This window comes from Cucumis melo, chromosome 5 (genome assembly GCF_025177605.1).
Source record: "Cucumis melo cultivar AY chromosome 5, USDA_Cmelo_AY_1.0, whole genome shotgun sequence".
NCBI lineage: Eukaryota > Viridiplantae > Streptophyta > Magnoliopsida > Cucurbitales > Cucurbitaceae > Cucumis > Cucumis melo.
The window spans coordinates 1,026,848-1,045,661 of NC_066861.1; the positions used below are offsets into that span (position 1 = coordinate 1,026,848).

The 18,814-nt window shown below is 31.4% G+C and overlaps 2 protein-coding genes across 3 annotated transcripts; one reads left to right on the top strand and one right to left on the bottom strand.

Moving 5' to 3' along the window:
• Positions 1–259: 259 nt before the first annotated feature.
• Positions 260–8,367, top strand: LOC103491524 (zinc transporter ZTP29). 2 transcript variants are annotated; one of them, XM_008451509.3, is made up of 12 exons: positions 260–670; positions 1,533–1,591; positions 2,302–2,381; positions 2,482–2,571; positions 2,674–2,752; positions 2,958–3,013; positions 3,952–4,008; positions 4,462–4,502; positions 4,859–4,926; positions 5,244–5,300; positions 5,395–5,512; positions 8,116–8,367. In XM_008451509.3, exons 3-12 carry the CDS (start codon positions 2,307–2,309, stop codon positions 8,159–8,161), a joined length of 687 nt encoding a protein of 228 aa, XP_008449731.1. In that variant the 5' UTR covers positions 260–670; positions 1,533–1,591; positions 2,302–2,306; the 3' UTR covers positions 8,162–8,367. The 2 variants fall into 2 exon arrangements, with proteins under 2 accessions (XP_008449731.1, XP_008449729.1); XM_008451507.3 differs by having other exon boundaries at positions 261–670; positions 2,289–2,381.
• Positions 8,368–13,029: 4,662 nt separating this feature from the next.
• On the bottom strand, positions 13,030–16,218 carry LOC103504360 (zinc finger protein WIP2-like). The gene is made up of 2 exons (XM_051085059.1): positions 15,527–16,218; positions 13,030–13,700 (listed from the first exon to the last, which is right to left on the bottom strand). Exons 1-2 carry the CDS (start codon positions 16,139–16,141, stop codon positions 13,257–13,259), a joined length of 1,059 nt encoding a protein of 352 aa, XP_050941016.1. The 5' UTR covers positions 16,142–16,218; the 3' UTR covers positions 13,030–13,256.
• Between the last annotated feature and the right edge of the window lie 2,596 nt (positions 16,219–18,814).

Here is an 18,814-nt window from a genome sequence, read left to right on the forward strand (position 1 = left end):
TTTATCTCTAATCTTCTTCAAGTCATCAACTCATTGTTAAGTCTATAAAATGTCTGATTCATTCATTCTATGATATATAGTACTTTAGAAGTATGATTGAAACATTTATATGTCGGTTAAACTATGCTAGTTTTTGATCATACTAAACTCTAAACTTTTACAGAAGGTTTTGCTTAATTTAAAGTGTAAATAAAAAGATATAAACAAAAATAATTAAGTTTAAGGAAGAAGTGAGGAGAGAAGAAATAGGAAGAATTAAGTTAAGGATAAACCAGTGTGTAAGATAAACAGGAATGATGGATACAGCAAGAACAAGGTAACCAAAACCAAAGCAAAAAGTACCCAACTTTCTTGGACTACTTTGCTAAACCATCTCTTCCTTTCGCCATAAAGATTCTCTCCAAAACCCATCCAAAGAAGAAAAAAAGATTTTTATATTTGCTTCAATAGCAGCGGCAAGTTCCTCGCTGCTTGCAGAATTTGGTCAGCTCCTTCAACGTTTATTTCTGAATTTCGAAGGTTTAAAAGCCCTCGAATCGTTTTGGGGGTTTTATTGCTGTGATTACCGACGCCTTTGAATTCAGGATACAACTCTACAAAACTTACATGGCTTCTCAGGTGTTGGTAGCTTTGGCACTTTCGCTTGTGGGTGGATTCAGTACTTCTCTAGGTTTGTCAAGTTTATTCTCGTAATTTGTTATGTGGGTCTGCTTTCATTTCAGTAATATGTAATGGGATTCTTTGTAGAGTTCACTGGGTATTTGCTTGGTTTCTTTTTTTTTTCTTCATTTCTTTCTTGTTTCTACCGTTTGTTCTTCATTCTTGATCATCTTTGGTTATGTTTTGAAGTATTTGTAACTGGGTACTGAGGCCAAATTTAATGTGAAATGTTTCTTTAATGATACGTCGAGAAGTAAATTAATGTTTGGCGAATTAGTTATGATTGTGCTACAGCTAGTATTTTCAGTCTCAAAATTGTGGATTAACTATTGTTAGGATGTATCTATCTGGTTACGAGGCTTTGAAGTTGATCAACTTGTGAGAACCATGGGAAATTGTTACTGCCGTGCTTTTCTTGACGATAATTTTCTTGTTTTGGCTTCTTGAACACCATTTTCTCAATTGCCGATAACTGAGTTCCCCCGTTCATATATCGCTGGCTACAGTGCCCATTGACGTGGAGAAGATCACTCTAAAGTCATGTGACTTCACGTGTTTTTATTAATTCATTGGTCTCGTATGATTGACTTGCAATTTTTTCTCCACAACGTCCTTCGTTTCATTCTGTGAAACAAGTTTTACGAGTCCTATTGTACACAAACCATGCTACTTTAACTTTCCATCATCCATGCTTAGATTTGACAAAGAAGAATCAGGATGGTCTCTTATCCTCTCTCTCTAGGGTGGGGTTTGGAACTTGGTTATTTTCAATTTTTAGTGGCACGGCTATTGAGCTTTGGCACCTGCTTATCACTTCTGCTCCATTAGGATTTTAATGCATTACTCATTTATGTTCATAACATTTGGAACAGGTGCACTTTTTGTGGTTCTCAGTGGGGCTCCAAATTTGAAGATGCTTGGTCTTTTACAGGTGATGCTCGGAGGTTTTCTTTCTTGGTTCTTTTGGAGAGGGGGGGCTTTGTAGCATAAATTCAATGCTAGAATATTGTTCATTGGTGGCCATAAAAGGCCAGTCGTTTTCTGTCTTTTCTACTTTGATCAATGTAAATTGAAAACAAATTTCATTCTTATGGTTACTATACAGTTTTGTCATGCCTTACACCTTGCTGTGCTTATGTGGGGATCATGTGGATTCTTCCTCAATATCTTTAGAAAATGTTAAAATAGGAAAAAAAGAAAAAAAAAAGAAAAGAGAGAAAGGAAAGAAAGAAAGTATAGAACTAAACTTAAAAAAGGAAAAAGAAGAAGATGAAAGGGGCTACCCTTTCTTTTAAAAAAGGTGGAAACTGTGCCTTTTCTTTTTCTTTCCTGTTCCTTTTACCCATCTTTGAAGGAACGGAATATTGTCCAGGATTGAATCCAACTTGAACTCCAACAGTCCAACTCTTTCTAATTGAAGTAATTTAGCATGAATTTAAGTAGCTAGCTAAAGTTTATATTATGGGTTACTGCAATATAGTATTAACTTTTGAACTTTAAAATAGCCATAATTCCTGCAATAAGGAGTGCTGTTAAATACATCAGTTTCTTACCACGTAGCCATTAACTTATTGTTAAAGTCGGTTCTACTCCATGGATTAGTCTAAATTACCAAGTCTGATATGCAGGGATTTGCTGCAGGTTTAATGTTGAGCATTTCGTTCCTGGATTTAGCTCATAATGCTATTAACTCAATTGGATTCTTAAAAGGAAATCTTTGGGTAAATAATTATTCAGCATTTCATCGGATATGTGTTATGAGCCCTTATTGAATGATTTCAACTATTATATTTACGAAGTGTCTTGTTATCCGTGCTGCAGTTTTTTGCTGGTGTAATCTTCTTTGCCTTTGTTGCTCACTTTATCCCAGAACCCACTCTTGGTCCTGTTTCAGATACCAAACGTAGGAAGGTTGGTATTCATTCTCATCTAAAATCACTTTCTGCATAAGGCATCCTAAAAATGAGTAACATTAATTTTATCTCTAGAGTTTAACTCTATACTGGATAATAGGACAAGGACGAAGGTGGCAAGGATTTAATGAAAAAGCATCGTCGTCAGGTTCTGTACAGTGGGATAATAACAGCGATAGGTACACATACAACTGTTGTGTTCAAATGGTATTAGTTTATGTTCTCTATCAATTTGTCGAAGATATGCATAGGTTTCTTTAAACCAAGCTAGTTGAGTCATGAATGCTTAGACAAATACTAGTGTTGTTGAATAATTTACTTTCACCATTGAACCACACATCCTGAAAATTAAGAAAATCGTTAATTTAGTCTAATGAAATGCAGGAATAAGCTTACATAACTTTCCAGAAGGGATGGCTGTTTTTCTTGGATCAATTAAGGTATACCTCAGCATATGCCTTCGTTGATTCTTATTGGATTATGTAGTTTGATATCCAGTTTAAAGAAACTCAAATAATAAACTCCAGAAAAGGTATTATTTCCTGCTTCAGAAAACTGTAAATGCTTTGAAGTTGGAGTGTTGCTTATTCATTTGTATCTGAAGCATATGACATGGACAAGTAGCCTATATTCTTATCTGTGAGGTTTCAATACCCAAGACACCAGGAATCTCTCAAAATAATACTTACAAATTCTACCAATCCCCAAACCATCTAAATCATCCTATTTATAACCCTTCACTAACCAACTCCTACTATATAATGTGCTTCTAATATATTCACAGTATCCCTAACGTTTTCCTACAAACACTCCAAAAAAGACTGTTACTTTCTCTTTTTTTTCCCTCTAGAAAAGGATACAGAACTTTTTTTTAAAGAAATGTGAAGAGACTCTAATGCTCTTATACAACTAAAAACATAAACCAAATCACAACAATGATGAAGAAAAACAAGAAACTTAAAAAGATACAAAATCATAAAGGTGTAATTAAAGCAGGCCCTTTCAACTTCTTGGAGAGAAAACACTTCAAAGAAGACTTGAGCTGAGCCAAGTCTTTTTTGATAAGAAGCTGAGCCAAGGGAATACGATTAACCCATAGTAAATAAGCTTAGTTATCAATATATATTAATTTTCACATTTCATCCAAACAGCGTTGTTGAAAGCAATATTTTCAATCATTTATTTAACAGGCAATGAAATTATGGTAAGCTTTGTTATCAATGTTAATTAGTTTTATCACTTTCATTCTTCATTGATTTGGAAATTTGAAAAGGAAGAACCACCGGGAACTCATTGGTGATCTTTCAATTTTGGTTCTTCTGAGCCATATTGCCTATATTTGCCGACACCAATCAAGTTTCTTTTTAATGTTATGTAGGGTCTTCGTGTTGGTCTGAACTTAGCCTTAGCCATTGCCTTGCACAACATACCAGAGGTATTTATTCTCTTGTTACGTAGTCAACGTTTATCCTTTTCTCTGGAAGTTGGTGTCCTTGTCATATTTTGCATTTTTCTTCATTGGATTATATGGATTGATAATACAACGGTGTACGTAACCAGATACTCTTTGAATAAATGATATGGCAATTAACCCAAACGCTATGAGTTATGGTAATGAGAAATCAATAATCTAACACTCCTCTCACTTGTTGGTTTGAAAATTTATTGAAGGTCCAATAAGTAGAATTCCATTTTAGATTGGGATGATATGACTTTACTTGATGCCATGTTAAATTATCAATCAACCTAAAAGCTTAAGTTGATGAGTTATGTTAATAGGAAATTAACAGTAGACTGCTTGATGCCAGTGGAATAAAACTGAACAACTATGGGAAATGCAACATGTAAATCATCGATGTTAGGTCTTAACTCTTGTATTATTATGCAGGGTGTAGCTGTTGCACTTCCTGTTTATTTTGCTACACAGAGGTTAGTGGATAATTTCAGTTTATGTTATGAAATGGGGTAAAATCTTTGTATGATGCTTTAGTTAATGATTTTCTCTCGTATGAATTGCATTGTCGACTGACTAGTTTTCCAATTAATTTCCCTCGGTCAAACTATAGTTTTAGACACTTGTTAGATGATGGGTTCAAGTTTTATTGTTGGTTCTGTGAAGTTTTTGCTCCAAATACTTTTAGCTCAAGCAGTAGTCATTATCTCTAAACAAAGACTAATAGTATGCGACACTTTATTGTTTTCACATTTTTCAGATTTTCACCTTGTCCAATTTAAAGGATTGAATAATGTAAATTTCTTTTTTTTTTTTTTTTTGGTGTGCTTAGCAAATGGCAGGCATTCAAGTTGGCTACTCTCTCTGGCTTTGCTGAGCCCCTTGGTGTTGTAATCGTAGGTAAGTCCGACTACTTTAAACGAACTCTGAATCTAGGTGTTCTTGAACTGAAAATACACGCTGGATTTTCTAAGTGTATTCATGCATTGCCATATTCAATCAATTTTAGATAGCAGTATCATTTCTGCCTTAAAGTATGTAATATTACAGCCAAATGCATTGATAATACTGGCACATTTGTGGGTTAAACTGCCATTTTAGCCATCACAAAAAAGATGGGTTTGTGATATGGAGAGTTCAATTAGAGGCTTATAAGTGTTTAACCAATCCGTTGCAGACATGTAAACAATTGATATTTAAATGCATTTTGTCTGCAGCCTACTTATTTCCAAGCAGCTTGAGTCCTGAGATTCTTGAAGGTCTACTAGGATCTGGTATGGAAAAAACAGAAAACTTGAATTAGAAATTGAAGGAACACATTTTAAATTCTTTTGGACATTTTTTTATTCTATGTATTTCACGTTTCAGTTGGCGGAGTAATGGCGTTTCTAACTCTGCATGAAATGCTGCCTTTGGCTTTTGATTATGCTGGACAGAAGCAAGCTGTGAAGGTAGTCTTCTTAGGAATGGCTTGTATGTCGGCAAGGTAAGAAAAAACATGGAAAAAAAGAAGCCAACCATCTTTTGATGCATTACCCTCTTTCTTTTGCTGCATTTTGAACTGAATTTTCCATCAAAACTCACTGATTTTTATGTTGTTTATATTCAAGACCTGCTATGGTATCTGCCAAAGAATGTACTGTATATTTCACAAAGAGAGATTAGTTTTCTTAACTAGAACTACCCATTAGAAATGAAGAAAAAATAAGTTCGGTAAATATAATATAATACAACCAATACAATAAAATATAATACAAAAATGAAATAATCAACACTCCCTCTCAAGTTGGTTTGTTGAATTGCCCCTTTGGAGGACCTTTAGTTGACACATCTGCAATTTGTTCTGTTGTTGGAAGGTAGGATATGAACATTACTCCCGCTTTGATCTTTTCCTTTACAAAGTGTTTATCAACTTCAATATATTTCGTTCTATCATGAAGGACTGGATTATAGGCAATGGAAATTGCCGCCTTGTTATCACAATAAATGCGTATGGGCATTGTTTAAGTGAATCTCAATTCTTCCCATAGTCTTCTTATCTATATACCCTCACAAATAACATGGGCTAAAGCTCTAAAGTATGCTTTTGCACTACTTCTTGCAACCACCATCTGTTTTTTACTTTGTTAAGTAACAAAATTTCCTCCAACAAAGGAGTGGTAACCCAAAGTGGATCTTCTGTCAGTCATGCCCAATTAGCATCAGTGTAAACTTCAACATTGAGATGATTGGGATGATCATGCCTTTTAAACAATATGCTTTTTCCTAGAGTACCTTTCAAATTTCATAGTATCCTATAAATTGCATCAAGGTGAATTGGTCTAGAGCATGCATGAATTGACTTATTATACTAACTACAAAATGATGTTAGTACGTGTGTGAGAAAGATATACAAGTTTCCGCACAAGTCTGGTACTCTTCTCTTTTCTTTATCTCATTTTTTGTTGCAGCTTCCAATTTGAGTGTTTGCTCAATAGGAGTTTCTGCTACCTTACTACCAAGTAAACCTGTCTCTTCTAGTAGATCAAGAATATACGTTCTTTGGTTGACAAGAATGCCACTTTTGGACCTAGCAAACTCCATGCGGAAGTATTTTAAGGTTCCTAAGTTTTTGATTTGGAAATCTTCAGCTAACTTTTTCCTCACGAAAGCCAGCTTTGTCTCATCATTAACCTTTTTCTCATGAAATACTCAAATACCTGTGGTTGATTGCCTAAATTAGAGTACATCTGTGTCACGCTGTCCCACAATTCCTTGACCATAGAGTAGCACATATAATTACAATTGATGTCTTCAACCATGGAGTTTACAAGTCAAGTCATACCCATGGAGTTTTTAGCATCCCATGCAGCAAACAAAGGGTCGTTTGGTTTTGCGGCAGTTTTATCTCCGATAATGTAGTCAATTTTCCTTTGTCCACGAATATACATGACCAATGAAGAAAATTGTCTCCAGTAAATCAGATCTTGGTGATTTGAATAGTGGGGTTATTGGAATGGATACGATTGTCGGCTTTAGCTATAGGTAACTTAGTATCTGACATGGCTGAAGGAACAGAGGTAAAAGAACGGAGAGAACAGATCTGAAAACACAAACCAAACTTGTCATCGACAGCAGACAATGGCGGAATTGGCGGTGGAGAGCTCAGAAAAGTGTGACCGACGAGGATCATGACGAACGATCAACAAAGACCAAAAAAACCAACTTAGAGCAAAAAATATAACCAAACACGACTGCAGACAACGTTTGTCGAGTTATGATTGACGGCGGTGATTGGTCGAAATAGAACGAATGGGGGTGACAAACCTCGAGGTGGCGAAGCACATGGGCTGTAAGAGTTTTGCACTTTCTTAGGTTCTCAAAAAATTAGGGTTTCTTTATAGTTTAAGAAACCTTATTTGATACCATGCCAAAAATGTAATTTTATGTATATTCACAAAGAGAGAAGAGTTTTCTTAAATAGAAGACAACCCATTACAAAGGAGAAAATAAGATTGGCAAATATAATACACAACCAATACAATAAAATATAATAAAAAAAAAAATGATCGACGCATTAAAATTCTATATGACGAAAACCACTTAACATTATGCTCTTCGCCGAAATGAAAGTGAATTAATTTCAACTTCATTACTTCTCCCAATTCCTTCAATCTAAGACGTACGGACACTTTATATTGGATGTGTTATTGATGTCAGACATTTGTTGGAAACGGATTCATCCGGACACGCTGGGGGACACATGTCCGATATGCCAAATTGAGTGTCCTAATTTTTTTAGCACCCTTCCTTCGGGGAAGAAGGAAAATGGAAATAAAGTATAAAAAAAACGAAAGAGCTTTTAGCAATGGATATCAAATCACCTAAGGCATTGTCTGAAGTTAATAATTTTATGACAAAACGTACTTAAAGTAATTACGAGCTTCCATTTGTTGGGATCTTGAATCTCGTTCAGTCATTAACAGATAACATGAAAATGTATGAGAAATAGATGGTTTGACATGAATTTAGCTCTTTCAACAATTTGCTCGTCTCTTTGTACATGATATGTTTCCATCTAATGTCACAATCTCTCATTGGTTTTTGCAGTCTTTATTTTCTGGAAATCAGCTTGCCGGAGGATTTGAGCTTGTAGTGTACCTGTCTCTTCTGTTCCTTGCCATTTCTATGCTGTAAATTTCCTGGGAAAAAAGAACATATAGGGGAATAAAGCATTACCATTTCTATGTCACCTGACAATATTTGCCTCAACAATCTAATTCTAATTCTGTGTATAATACACATTCGAACTATTGACCTCATTTAAATGAATCAATGGTCTCAATTATTGGTTCATTCTCATATCAATGGTTTGTTTTGATGGCCCCATCATTTATTTTCCTCTCTTTTACAGTTTGATATGTTTGTTTATGAAGAAGAGATGATCAATTTCTTTAAAATTCCTTCTGTGAAGGGCCTTCCTAGTTTGAGCTGAGATGGCCTCTGTGTTTTGCATTACAAAGGAAAGCAAGTGCAAATTGAAAGATGCGCAAACCTTAGGGAGGGATTCCTCTCTTGTCAACTTTATTTTATTTATCTATTTATCCTTTTTCTCCCCATTGAGTGAAATAAAGGAAATTCTTGGAAGGAAAAAAACTACCTTCTTTTTTTTTTACTTAATCTTCAAAACTTTGTTTTTGGAACCTTTAAAAAATTTAGTACAAGGAAGGTTGTCTTGGAGATTCCTTTGTTCATTCTTTAGCCAATGCGAGACTTTGTACATAATAGTCGGACATGATAAAAGTGATTGATGTTAACAACGTTAATTTTTATTGTTAAGCGTAAAATTTTATTGATTTTAAACAACAAAATTATAGATAAAATAGAATAGTTGTTTGAAATGAAATCTTTTTCTAAAACATTTACGAAAATAATATAATTCCACTACCTATCGATGATGGATATTGACTATCGATTGACAAAAGTTGTCTATATTTTAAAATAGTTCAATGAAACATGATGAATTCTACACACCTACGACACGAAAAACTTATATTATACAAAATGAAAATCAACATAGTTACACCTAGATTCTCGAGCACTAAAATATCCAACATCGGTATAGATTCTAATGATCTTTTTTTTTTTTTTTTGTTGATGGTTTTTACAGCTCCTTGAAAACAAAGTAATCATATAATAATGGGGTGTATGAAGAGATTCATGGGACATTGAAGCTGTCTATTCCTCATATAACTTTCTTGTGGTTCATTTGATTGTATTTTGTTTAAAGTTGGGAATAAAGAAACTAAAGTAACTTATAATAAAATCATAACCTAAGAAAGAGAGAGAGAGAGAGAAAGAGACAGTGTTTTCTCATCCAAAAAAAGATATTGAAAGCAAAACCAAAACCCAATCTTTTTTTTTTCTTGTAAAACCAAAACTTTATTGGGAAGAGAAAAAAGAAAAGAAAAGAAAACTTTTTAGATTCAACAATGTTTCAACAGTGTATGGACTGATTTCAATTCATAGGACCCAACTATTAACAGATATTCAAACCAAATTAAGACCCCATACACTAATTACCACTTAGTTGTGTTCATCTTGACCCATATTGGAAACTTGCATGTTTCTAGCTAGTCAATGTTTCAACTTTGAAAACATTACAAAGTTTAGTTCACAAACTTTTATGATTGTGTCTATCTTGTTTCCAAATTTTTACTTTCACGTTTAATATATTATTTAACTCTACCAAGTGTTTAATACGTTCTTAAAGTTTGATTTTTTTTTTACTAAGTTCTAAAATTTTCACCTTAAATGAATCAAAATATATAAAATTTCAAATTAGTGTCTACCATTAATAAGTTCCGAAGTTTTAATTTACTATATTTCATAAATAGTTTCGATCATGAGAAAGAAAGTGGTTAGACAGGAATTAATGATTATATATAGATTTTTTTTAATATAATGTATCTTAAAAACTTTTAAAGCCATCACAATCTGCTTTGGAAAAAGGCTATCTTTTTCATTAATCAAAAGTTGATGTGTGTGTATATATATATATATTACAATATGAGCTAGCGATAATAAGATTCGACGAATACCATTTAGATTGAATCTAAGGGATGTCTGGAGGCATAAAGTGCAATCAAAGATTATCGGAAAAAAATTAAAGAAGTAGTACTAAAAATCGTGAGTAATTGAAGATAGAATGAAAATGAGATCGCAAACATAAAAACATTCATGAAAAATAGGTTTTGATTGACAACTATCAGAACGAAATAAGTTTTATATTATAAATTAGATTCAAATCGCAAAACGATTAACGGAAACATGAGTCTTTTTTTATTACATTAAATTACATAAATAACTTCAACATGTGCTTTCAAAATGCACAAAACCCACTCGGATATAGGCGAGTGTAAATCATCTCAAACCCAACTAAATCATATGAGTTGGCTAGAAATTTTCTTTTTTCTTTGCCTCTGTTAGGACAATGTAAAAGGCTTATGTTGTTCTTTAGAGCTAAATTCTGCCCCTCACACTCTTAAAGAAGAAGAAAAAAATAAGAGTGAATCAAAGAAAGAAAGCAAAAGGTAAGCTTAAAATAATGGAGTGAGGAATGAAAATCAATGTGGGGAACTAAATCCATTAAGTTCCATCTAATTAAAGAACACATCAACCCAACATGGATCAAATGGATAAAGGTAAATTTTGGATCAAACATCCCAACTTTTAGAACAGTCAAAAGTGCATGTTTTTAGTTCATTAAATACTTTTTTTTTTCTTTAAAATTAATTTTTTGATTGCACACATAATCATTAATTAATACTGTTTATAAGAATTAGTTCAAAAAATACTAATATAAATGAGAACTTAAATTACTTAAACCAATTATTTCATAGGTGACAATAATAGGTATTTAGATGGAATAAATTTAAGCTTATATTCTATTATTTCACTTACAATTTCATGGAAAATTATAATCAACCTAAAATTATATTATATTGGACTATAGTCTTAGAAATCTTTTTAAATCTCTTTGTAACAATTTAAACTTTTTAAACCCAGTGGAGGAGTACTAGGGTTTCTATTATAGATGATGAGGATAAATAATATAAACTAAAAATGCAATAATGTGTATTCTTTTATTTCATAAAAGGTTAATCCATATAAAGACAAATGGGACTATGAACATCCAAACTTACTTTCCCCAATAAATAAACAATAAATGTTTGCATAGATCATATAGTTTGTCTCTATGCAAAAACCCCACAAACCTACACAATCCAATCCAATCCAATAAATAATATATGTAGTGAAATAGGGTTACAAATTGTTGTAGAAATATGAAATAATAATGGTGTAAAAGGGTTTTGGATCATATTCGATAATATACAACAAAACTACAACTACAACTACATTTCCCCATTGCATCATTTCCAAATATATATATATATATATATATATATATATATATATATATATATCTGTGTGTGTGTGTGTGATATATGTATATATATATATATATATATATATTAAACCTTAAAAAGAAAAGAAAAGAAAAGAAAAGAGAGAAGAAAAAGAAAAAGAGGTGAAATTACATGGATCCATCATGTCTGAATGGCAGACAGATTGTTATTAGTGCTGCAAGACAGAACACTGGGAAATTGTAAGAGACTATATATATATATATATATATATTATAGATTTAAGAAGAAAAGAAAACAATAGCATTATTTATTTATTGGTTATTTTGAGTGTTGTGTTAAATCAAAGCCATTCATTTGGAGTACCTTCTACTCTTTTCAAAAATCCCTTTTTCTTCCCCCTAATAACTACTATAACTGTTCCATTTTTTCTATTGTAACAGTCCTCTTTCTGGACCTAAAAACCCCTTCTTCCCCTTTGAGATGACATCTCAATGAAAATCCCTACACACCCTTCTTTTTTTACCATCTCACTTCTTCAAACCTCTCTTCTATTTAATATATTCCCAATCGTCCATTCATCTAATAATTAATTACATTAAAAGAAAAATGATGTTATTTTGATTAATTGGCCTAAAATATTAAGTCGATGAGTTAGGGTACATTAAAAACCCTAATTTTTCTATTAACATGTTCAACCGTGAGATTGAAAACTCCTCTTCGTCGTTCTTTTTATCACTTTCTTTTGGTTTTTTTGAATTCCTTTGTTGCTCTATTTTATTTGATATACGTATACATATTCTTTGCTTTTAAATCTTAGGTATAATAGATAGGACGCGCCGGCACACAAATAAGAGACGGAATGATGAGAATTAGACGTTTTGATATGGAGTATAAATATAATATGGATGTTATTTATTTATTAATGGATACTAAGTACAAGAGGAATATAAGCATTTTGGGTGTAATTTTGAATCATGATGAGGGTCATGATGGGACATCTCAACAAGTATAGAATTTAAGATGGAGGGGTTGTGTTGTTGTGTAAAATCGTTTCAGTTGCGTGTTAATTAAGCTTAAGCTGCTTTGCCCTTTTATTTTAATTTGGACACCATTATTATTCAACCAAATAGTTTCCAATAATCATTCAACCAAATTAGTTTGATTTCAAATCAAACAATCTTGTAATTAAGCATTATATTACACATCTAATTGTATTTCTTATACCTAAATGATACACATATAGCCTATCATAATTTAAACCATATTATTGTATTGGCATTTTGTAATTATATGGAAGTAATAAACTACATTCCTCACCTATATGGTAAGAAGTTCAAAATTATGGGTTTCAATGAAAAGTTGTAATTCTATTTTTAGAAAGCAAATATGATAGATAGGTGGTTAGTAGACACACTAATATATTCTAAATAGGTTAACATATTTTTTCACACTCTCATTATATCTCAACTCCATCACTACCACGATTGTGGTCTAGATCTTTGTTAACACAAAAAAAGTCAAGAAAAGACCTTTGTTGATAGGCAAAAGACGTCATTAGAACTTCTATCAACCAAATCTAAATGTAAATAAAATAAAAATGAACAATGAATATCAATTTTAATTTGAGTATATAGCTTGATATTAAATTAGCTAGCATGAACTCATTAAAGATAAGAACAATAATGATTGAAAACAACTCCAATTTAACAGTACAAACAGCTAAAATAAGGTATGAAATTTGTTAAAAAGGGGAAAAAAAAAAAGAACATTGGGGATATATCAATAATAATGTTCATAATTATATTATATATATTATGATAGTCATGTTTCAATATCAGAAGCTGGGTCATCATCTTCATTATCAAAAGAATGATGATGATTATGATGATCATCAATCCCATAAGCAGCATGGCCAAGTCCAAAGGCTTTGATATGATCTTTAAGAGACCTTTTATGCTTAAAATCAGAGCCACATGTGCAATGCCAAAGTTTCCCACAATTCTTCTCATGTGTTCTCCAGTCTCCTCTAACAGCAAAAGCTTTCCCACATTTTCTACATGTAAATGGCTTCATCCCATGTTTTCTTTTGTAATGTGTTTGAAGTGTTCTGAAGTCTTTTAATGGCTTTGATCTTGGATGGTCTATGTTGTTTCTGCATCCTATTGCACAACAGTAACATGGCAGCCTCAACATTGCTGTTGGTTGTGTTCCTCTTAGTGATTGTGGCCCTTTCCTGTATTGTGATCCATGCCCCCACATATGCATCTGTTATTCCGAATGCTAAACATGTCAGCATAATAATATAACTCAACAGTTAATTAATCATAAAATTAATGAAACCGTAACAATAAAAAAGCTTAGACTACCATTTCAATGCATGCAATGTTGAACACGTGCTAACACGAATATAGGTCAATGCTCTAATCTATAGTTGACAAAGTACGATGAGAGTATACTAATGAATAATGTACGTGTCTACCTAGTTGAGATATTCGTATTTATATTTACGATCAACCTTCGTATTCTCAAGTATTTTCTTTTAAACGATAAAACTTATGATTTTCAATTAAATTTTGAATTCTTTTTAATAATAAAAAGCATTTTTGAAACAACAACACAATGCAATCCTCCATAAGACCAAAGGATATCCAACAAGGGTATAATCAATCTTCCAATAGGCAACACCACTAACCCTCATATCCTTAAGTATTTTTTATAGAAATTTATATACTTAATGACACATGAGAGTTAGTTTTCGATATGCACCAGAAAGTGAACCTATGGATTAAAAGAATCTACCGCAACATACACACCAGAAAGTGAACGACAAAATTACAAGTACGCTTAAAAAAGAAACCACACCCTAAACGATGATGAGCGATCACTATCAACCACATTCTTGGTTTTCCATACAGATCCATAATACTATATAATGATCCTAATTAATTTAAAAAATTATGATATTTTTTCAAAACATGTGTATGAATTAGTAAAGGGTTGAAATTAAACATGTTATATTATAATAAAGTTGTTGCACAATGAGGGGGCAAATCTGATGAAGAAGTTGAGTTACTTTGTTACAAATTTTTCTTGTAGATATATCATCACATTTCTCTATCAGTTCTTTTTAGGCAAAAGATTCAGGAGTTTTCAACTTAATAAATGATATCAAACCCTCCTGAGTCAATAATTATTATGGTGGTCAAAGGGAGAAATTGGAAAAGCAAAGAGTTCAAAAAAAAAAAAAAAAGAAAAAAAAAAAAGAAAAAAGCTTTTGTTGTTCTCAAAAACTTGGGATTCCTTTTAGTGTTGAAGTACAAATATACCAAGAATATAAATCTCCAAATTTGCATTAGACTTGTTGGAAATTAACAAACATGAATATATAATTAGAAGAAATAATATATAATGAAATTTCATCCGGTGCAACTACTGACTCAGGTTATGGATTTTTTTTTTAAATATATATGTAAACTAAAATTAGAGTTAGATTTCATTTCACACGAATGCCAAAGATGATTAAATAACACACGAAGTTCAAAATGTGTCAAATATACAGCAAACTGGCTGCTGTGTGTTGTTCAATCACATAAAGAAAGGGATTTTACATTCTGAAATACACACACCAGAGATGAAGATTTGTTCTGATCTTTTGAAAATCCCCAAAAACTACAATAATTTTAAACCATGCACCAAAAATATATAATATCATCATGAAAAAATTCAAAAAAAAAAAAAAAAAATAGAAGAAGAAAACATTGACATTGACATTTGTACTTGTTGACGACCATATATACGTATAAAAAGAACAACCAAAACCCTAAAAAAACAGAAGAGAGTATATATATATATATATATATATATATATATATATATATATATATATATATAGCTCAAATCACATTTGTATGTGTTAAAGGACTTTGAAATCAATGGTTCAAATATATTGGTACTAAAAAAATAAATTAACCAAAATTATCGTGAATTTTTTTTCCACTTTTTCAGTAAAATTATATCATGAAAGAAAAGAAAAAGAGTAAAAAAGTGACAAAATAAACACATAAAAATTGAAAGGAAAAAAAAAAAAGTACCTGCATGTTGTTGTATCTATTGAAAGTCTTGAAGCAAAGAGGGCAAGAGAATTGAGTTGGACCAATGAGAATCTGAGTAGGAGTTGGAATCCAATATTGACCCTTATTAACTCCATTACTATTACTAGCAATAGAATTATTAGATGAAAGTTCTTGCAATTGATGGGTGTGATCTTCTTGATCTGAGATCTCAGTTGAAGAAAGCCTCAAAATCAAATCAGAATTATTATTAGAAGAAGAGGAAGGAGTTGGAAGCCCTAAATGCAAAGCAACAGTAACATCATTTTGATCATAATCAATAATATTATGATCATGATCAATAATATTTTGATGATGATGATGATGATGATCTTGTTCTACTCTTGCAGGACTTAAACTCAAAAGAGGAAGAAGAACTTGAGAAGAAGAAGAAGGATTATAATGAGAGGTAGTCATGTTGTTTTTTAGGGTATTGCTGTTATTATCATTGGAGTAAGAAAGTGAGAAGAGATGATCATGATGATAATGAGAGTTATAAGAAGAGGAAGAAGAAGAAGAAGAAGAGTAATGTTGAAAAGGGGATAAACTAAAACAAGTATTGTTACTATTATTGATGGAGAGATTAGGATCACCCATCTTTTTTCTTTTTTCCTTTTTTTTTTTTTTTTTTTTGATGGGAGAGGACTGTTTACAACAACACCCTTATAATATAGGGAGAAATAGAGAGAGATTGGAGAAATAAAAATAAAATAATTAAAGAGAAACTCCTAACATAAAGGACAAAGCCAAGAATAAGATCACTTGCTATAATGACTAAAGAATGAGAAGGGGAAAGAAAAGAGAGGGGGAAACAAAGGGTGTGTGTGTGTGGTGAGAGAGACATCACAATTTTTGGGATTTGAAAGAACAAATGACTCATTGAATAGTGTGAAGAAGACTATATATATATATATATATATATTAAAAAAACATCATAACCCTCTTCCCACGTAGATAAAACAAATTCATCTACTGTTCTTGTAATTTTGTAACTTTATTTTTTATTTTGTTGTGTTAATTTTGTTTTGTTTTGTTTTTTTTTTATTTCTTATGTTTGAGGAGGAAGGTCGTGATGCATGTTGGAAAAGTGTTTACCCTAATGAGATGTCACCAAGTCTTAAATGATGATTTTTCTTTGTTATACGTTTTTGGTTTTAACGAGGTTTGACTTGTCGTTCTTAAAACTTTTTAGAAAGAAAAGCTATACATACTATTTCAAATCTTACTAGATGATACACTAATTCGGTTTAACTTCCAAATTCCAACACGTTTATTGGATCGGAGACATAATATTAGAAGTGTCGATTGAAATTCACGTGCAAAAGGAGAGAACATAAACTAGAAGTAAGTGTGCAAGTGTGAAAAAAAAGAGATGAGAGTTGAGAAAAAGGGGAAGAAATGGGCAAAGTAAGTGAGTAACATTGGAGAATGTATTAGGAGACCGTAATGGTAATTCCGTAGGTATTTGCCAAATTTGCCAAAAGAGAAGATAAGAAATTTTTTTTGATAGTTCTTTGGAAATGATCAAATGAAAAGTGTGAAAAGGCCAACATTTGCTTTGGTGGTCACGTCTTGGTTTCCTTGTCGCCTAATTCCACTACTCTTCTTTTTTTTTTAATTTGCCAACGCTCACCATTGTCCCTACTCCTCCATAATACACACAATTCCACACATAAAACACTGTATATATATATAAATTATTTTATTAAGGTTTAGGTTTAAACGTTGGAGAATCAGGTACATGGTTCTCGAAGATTAGTCGAAGTGAATGTAAGTTAACTAAAATACTCATGAGCGTTAAAAGAAAAAAAAATCATAAGATCATGTAAATAATCCCATAAAATTAATCATACTGTATGTAAATTGATTCGAATATTCACAGAAGTTAGGAAAGAAAAAGATAAGTGATATTAATTATGATTTATTGGTAATGTCTAGTTTTAATGTGAAAACTAATTGCGATATTTCTTCTCTGTCTCTCTGTGTTTTCAATCTTTCTTTTCTAATTGCTGCCTCCATCCTTAATTCTTCATTTAAATTTCTACCTAAACACCTCAGTGCTCATGTTTCATAAATACCAACATGTTAATCTTAATAATAACAATAAAGTTGAAAACGACACCTAATATCATCCACGACTCTCTTTACGATTTATAACTCCTATCTGATTTTATTTGAAAGTTCAGCAATTTATACATTTCTCCGCATGAAATTTATGGTTTGAGTTAATTAAACTCATAAATTTTCATAAGTCAATGAATTTTAGACCATTAATTATGATCAACTTTAAAAATAGTCGTACTATCGCTTCTCTTTCATACATGTGTAGACTTGTTCAAAAGTCAATTTTACAAAATGGACGTAACGATTCTTACGATTATAACTAAAAGCCAAAATTGATTTATTTATGAAAGTTCATTAAATTATTATAAAATTTACACAATTTTTTCAAATGAAATGCAATAGTTAATGTGCTGATAAAACATTTAATTCAAAGTTTAAATTAATATTTTCCCAAATTTTAGATTATATACAGTAGAAATCAACATAAATTAAAATGATAATAATAATAATAATAAATAACACTTCTCTAAGTTCACCAATTATTTTAAAATATCCTATTAATTCAGGGGTATTTTTGAATTTAGGTCCAACCAACAACAATAATAATAGTAATAATAATAGTAATATTAATAGCAATAATAAAAATAAAAATAAACATACATACCCAATTTTAATATCAGCTTTCCAACCAAAGTGAAATGATTTATGTTATTCCGTACGTAAGTTTTGAGATAAGGTTTGATAAGACTTTAGGCAATAAGTTAAATTCTTACTTTTCAAATTCTTTAAAGATTTCTTATTTATTAGCCTATAACTATTATTTGTGGAGTCTATTTCCATAGTTTAAATTGAACTGTCTTCCACAACTTAATTGGTTTAGTTTTATTACATAATATTTTCTAATCACCCATTTTTGGTCTTACTGAATTATGTGAGGATCAAAATATATTCAATTAGTAACATCAGTAAATAACATTTCATGGAAAAAGGTTTAAAATCTAATCTATTACTTAAATATTCAAAGCAGAGAACCATAATTTTAGATTGGTATTCAAATTCATCATCATGTAAAGCAACTTATAGCATTATGAATTCAGTCAATGATTGACGAAAATACTTTTCCTTTTCTTTTAAAGAAAATAAATGCTATAATTAAAATCATCCTCTTACAGAAATTACTTATTAAAAAGAATTGGATTTTGGGAA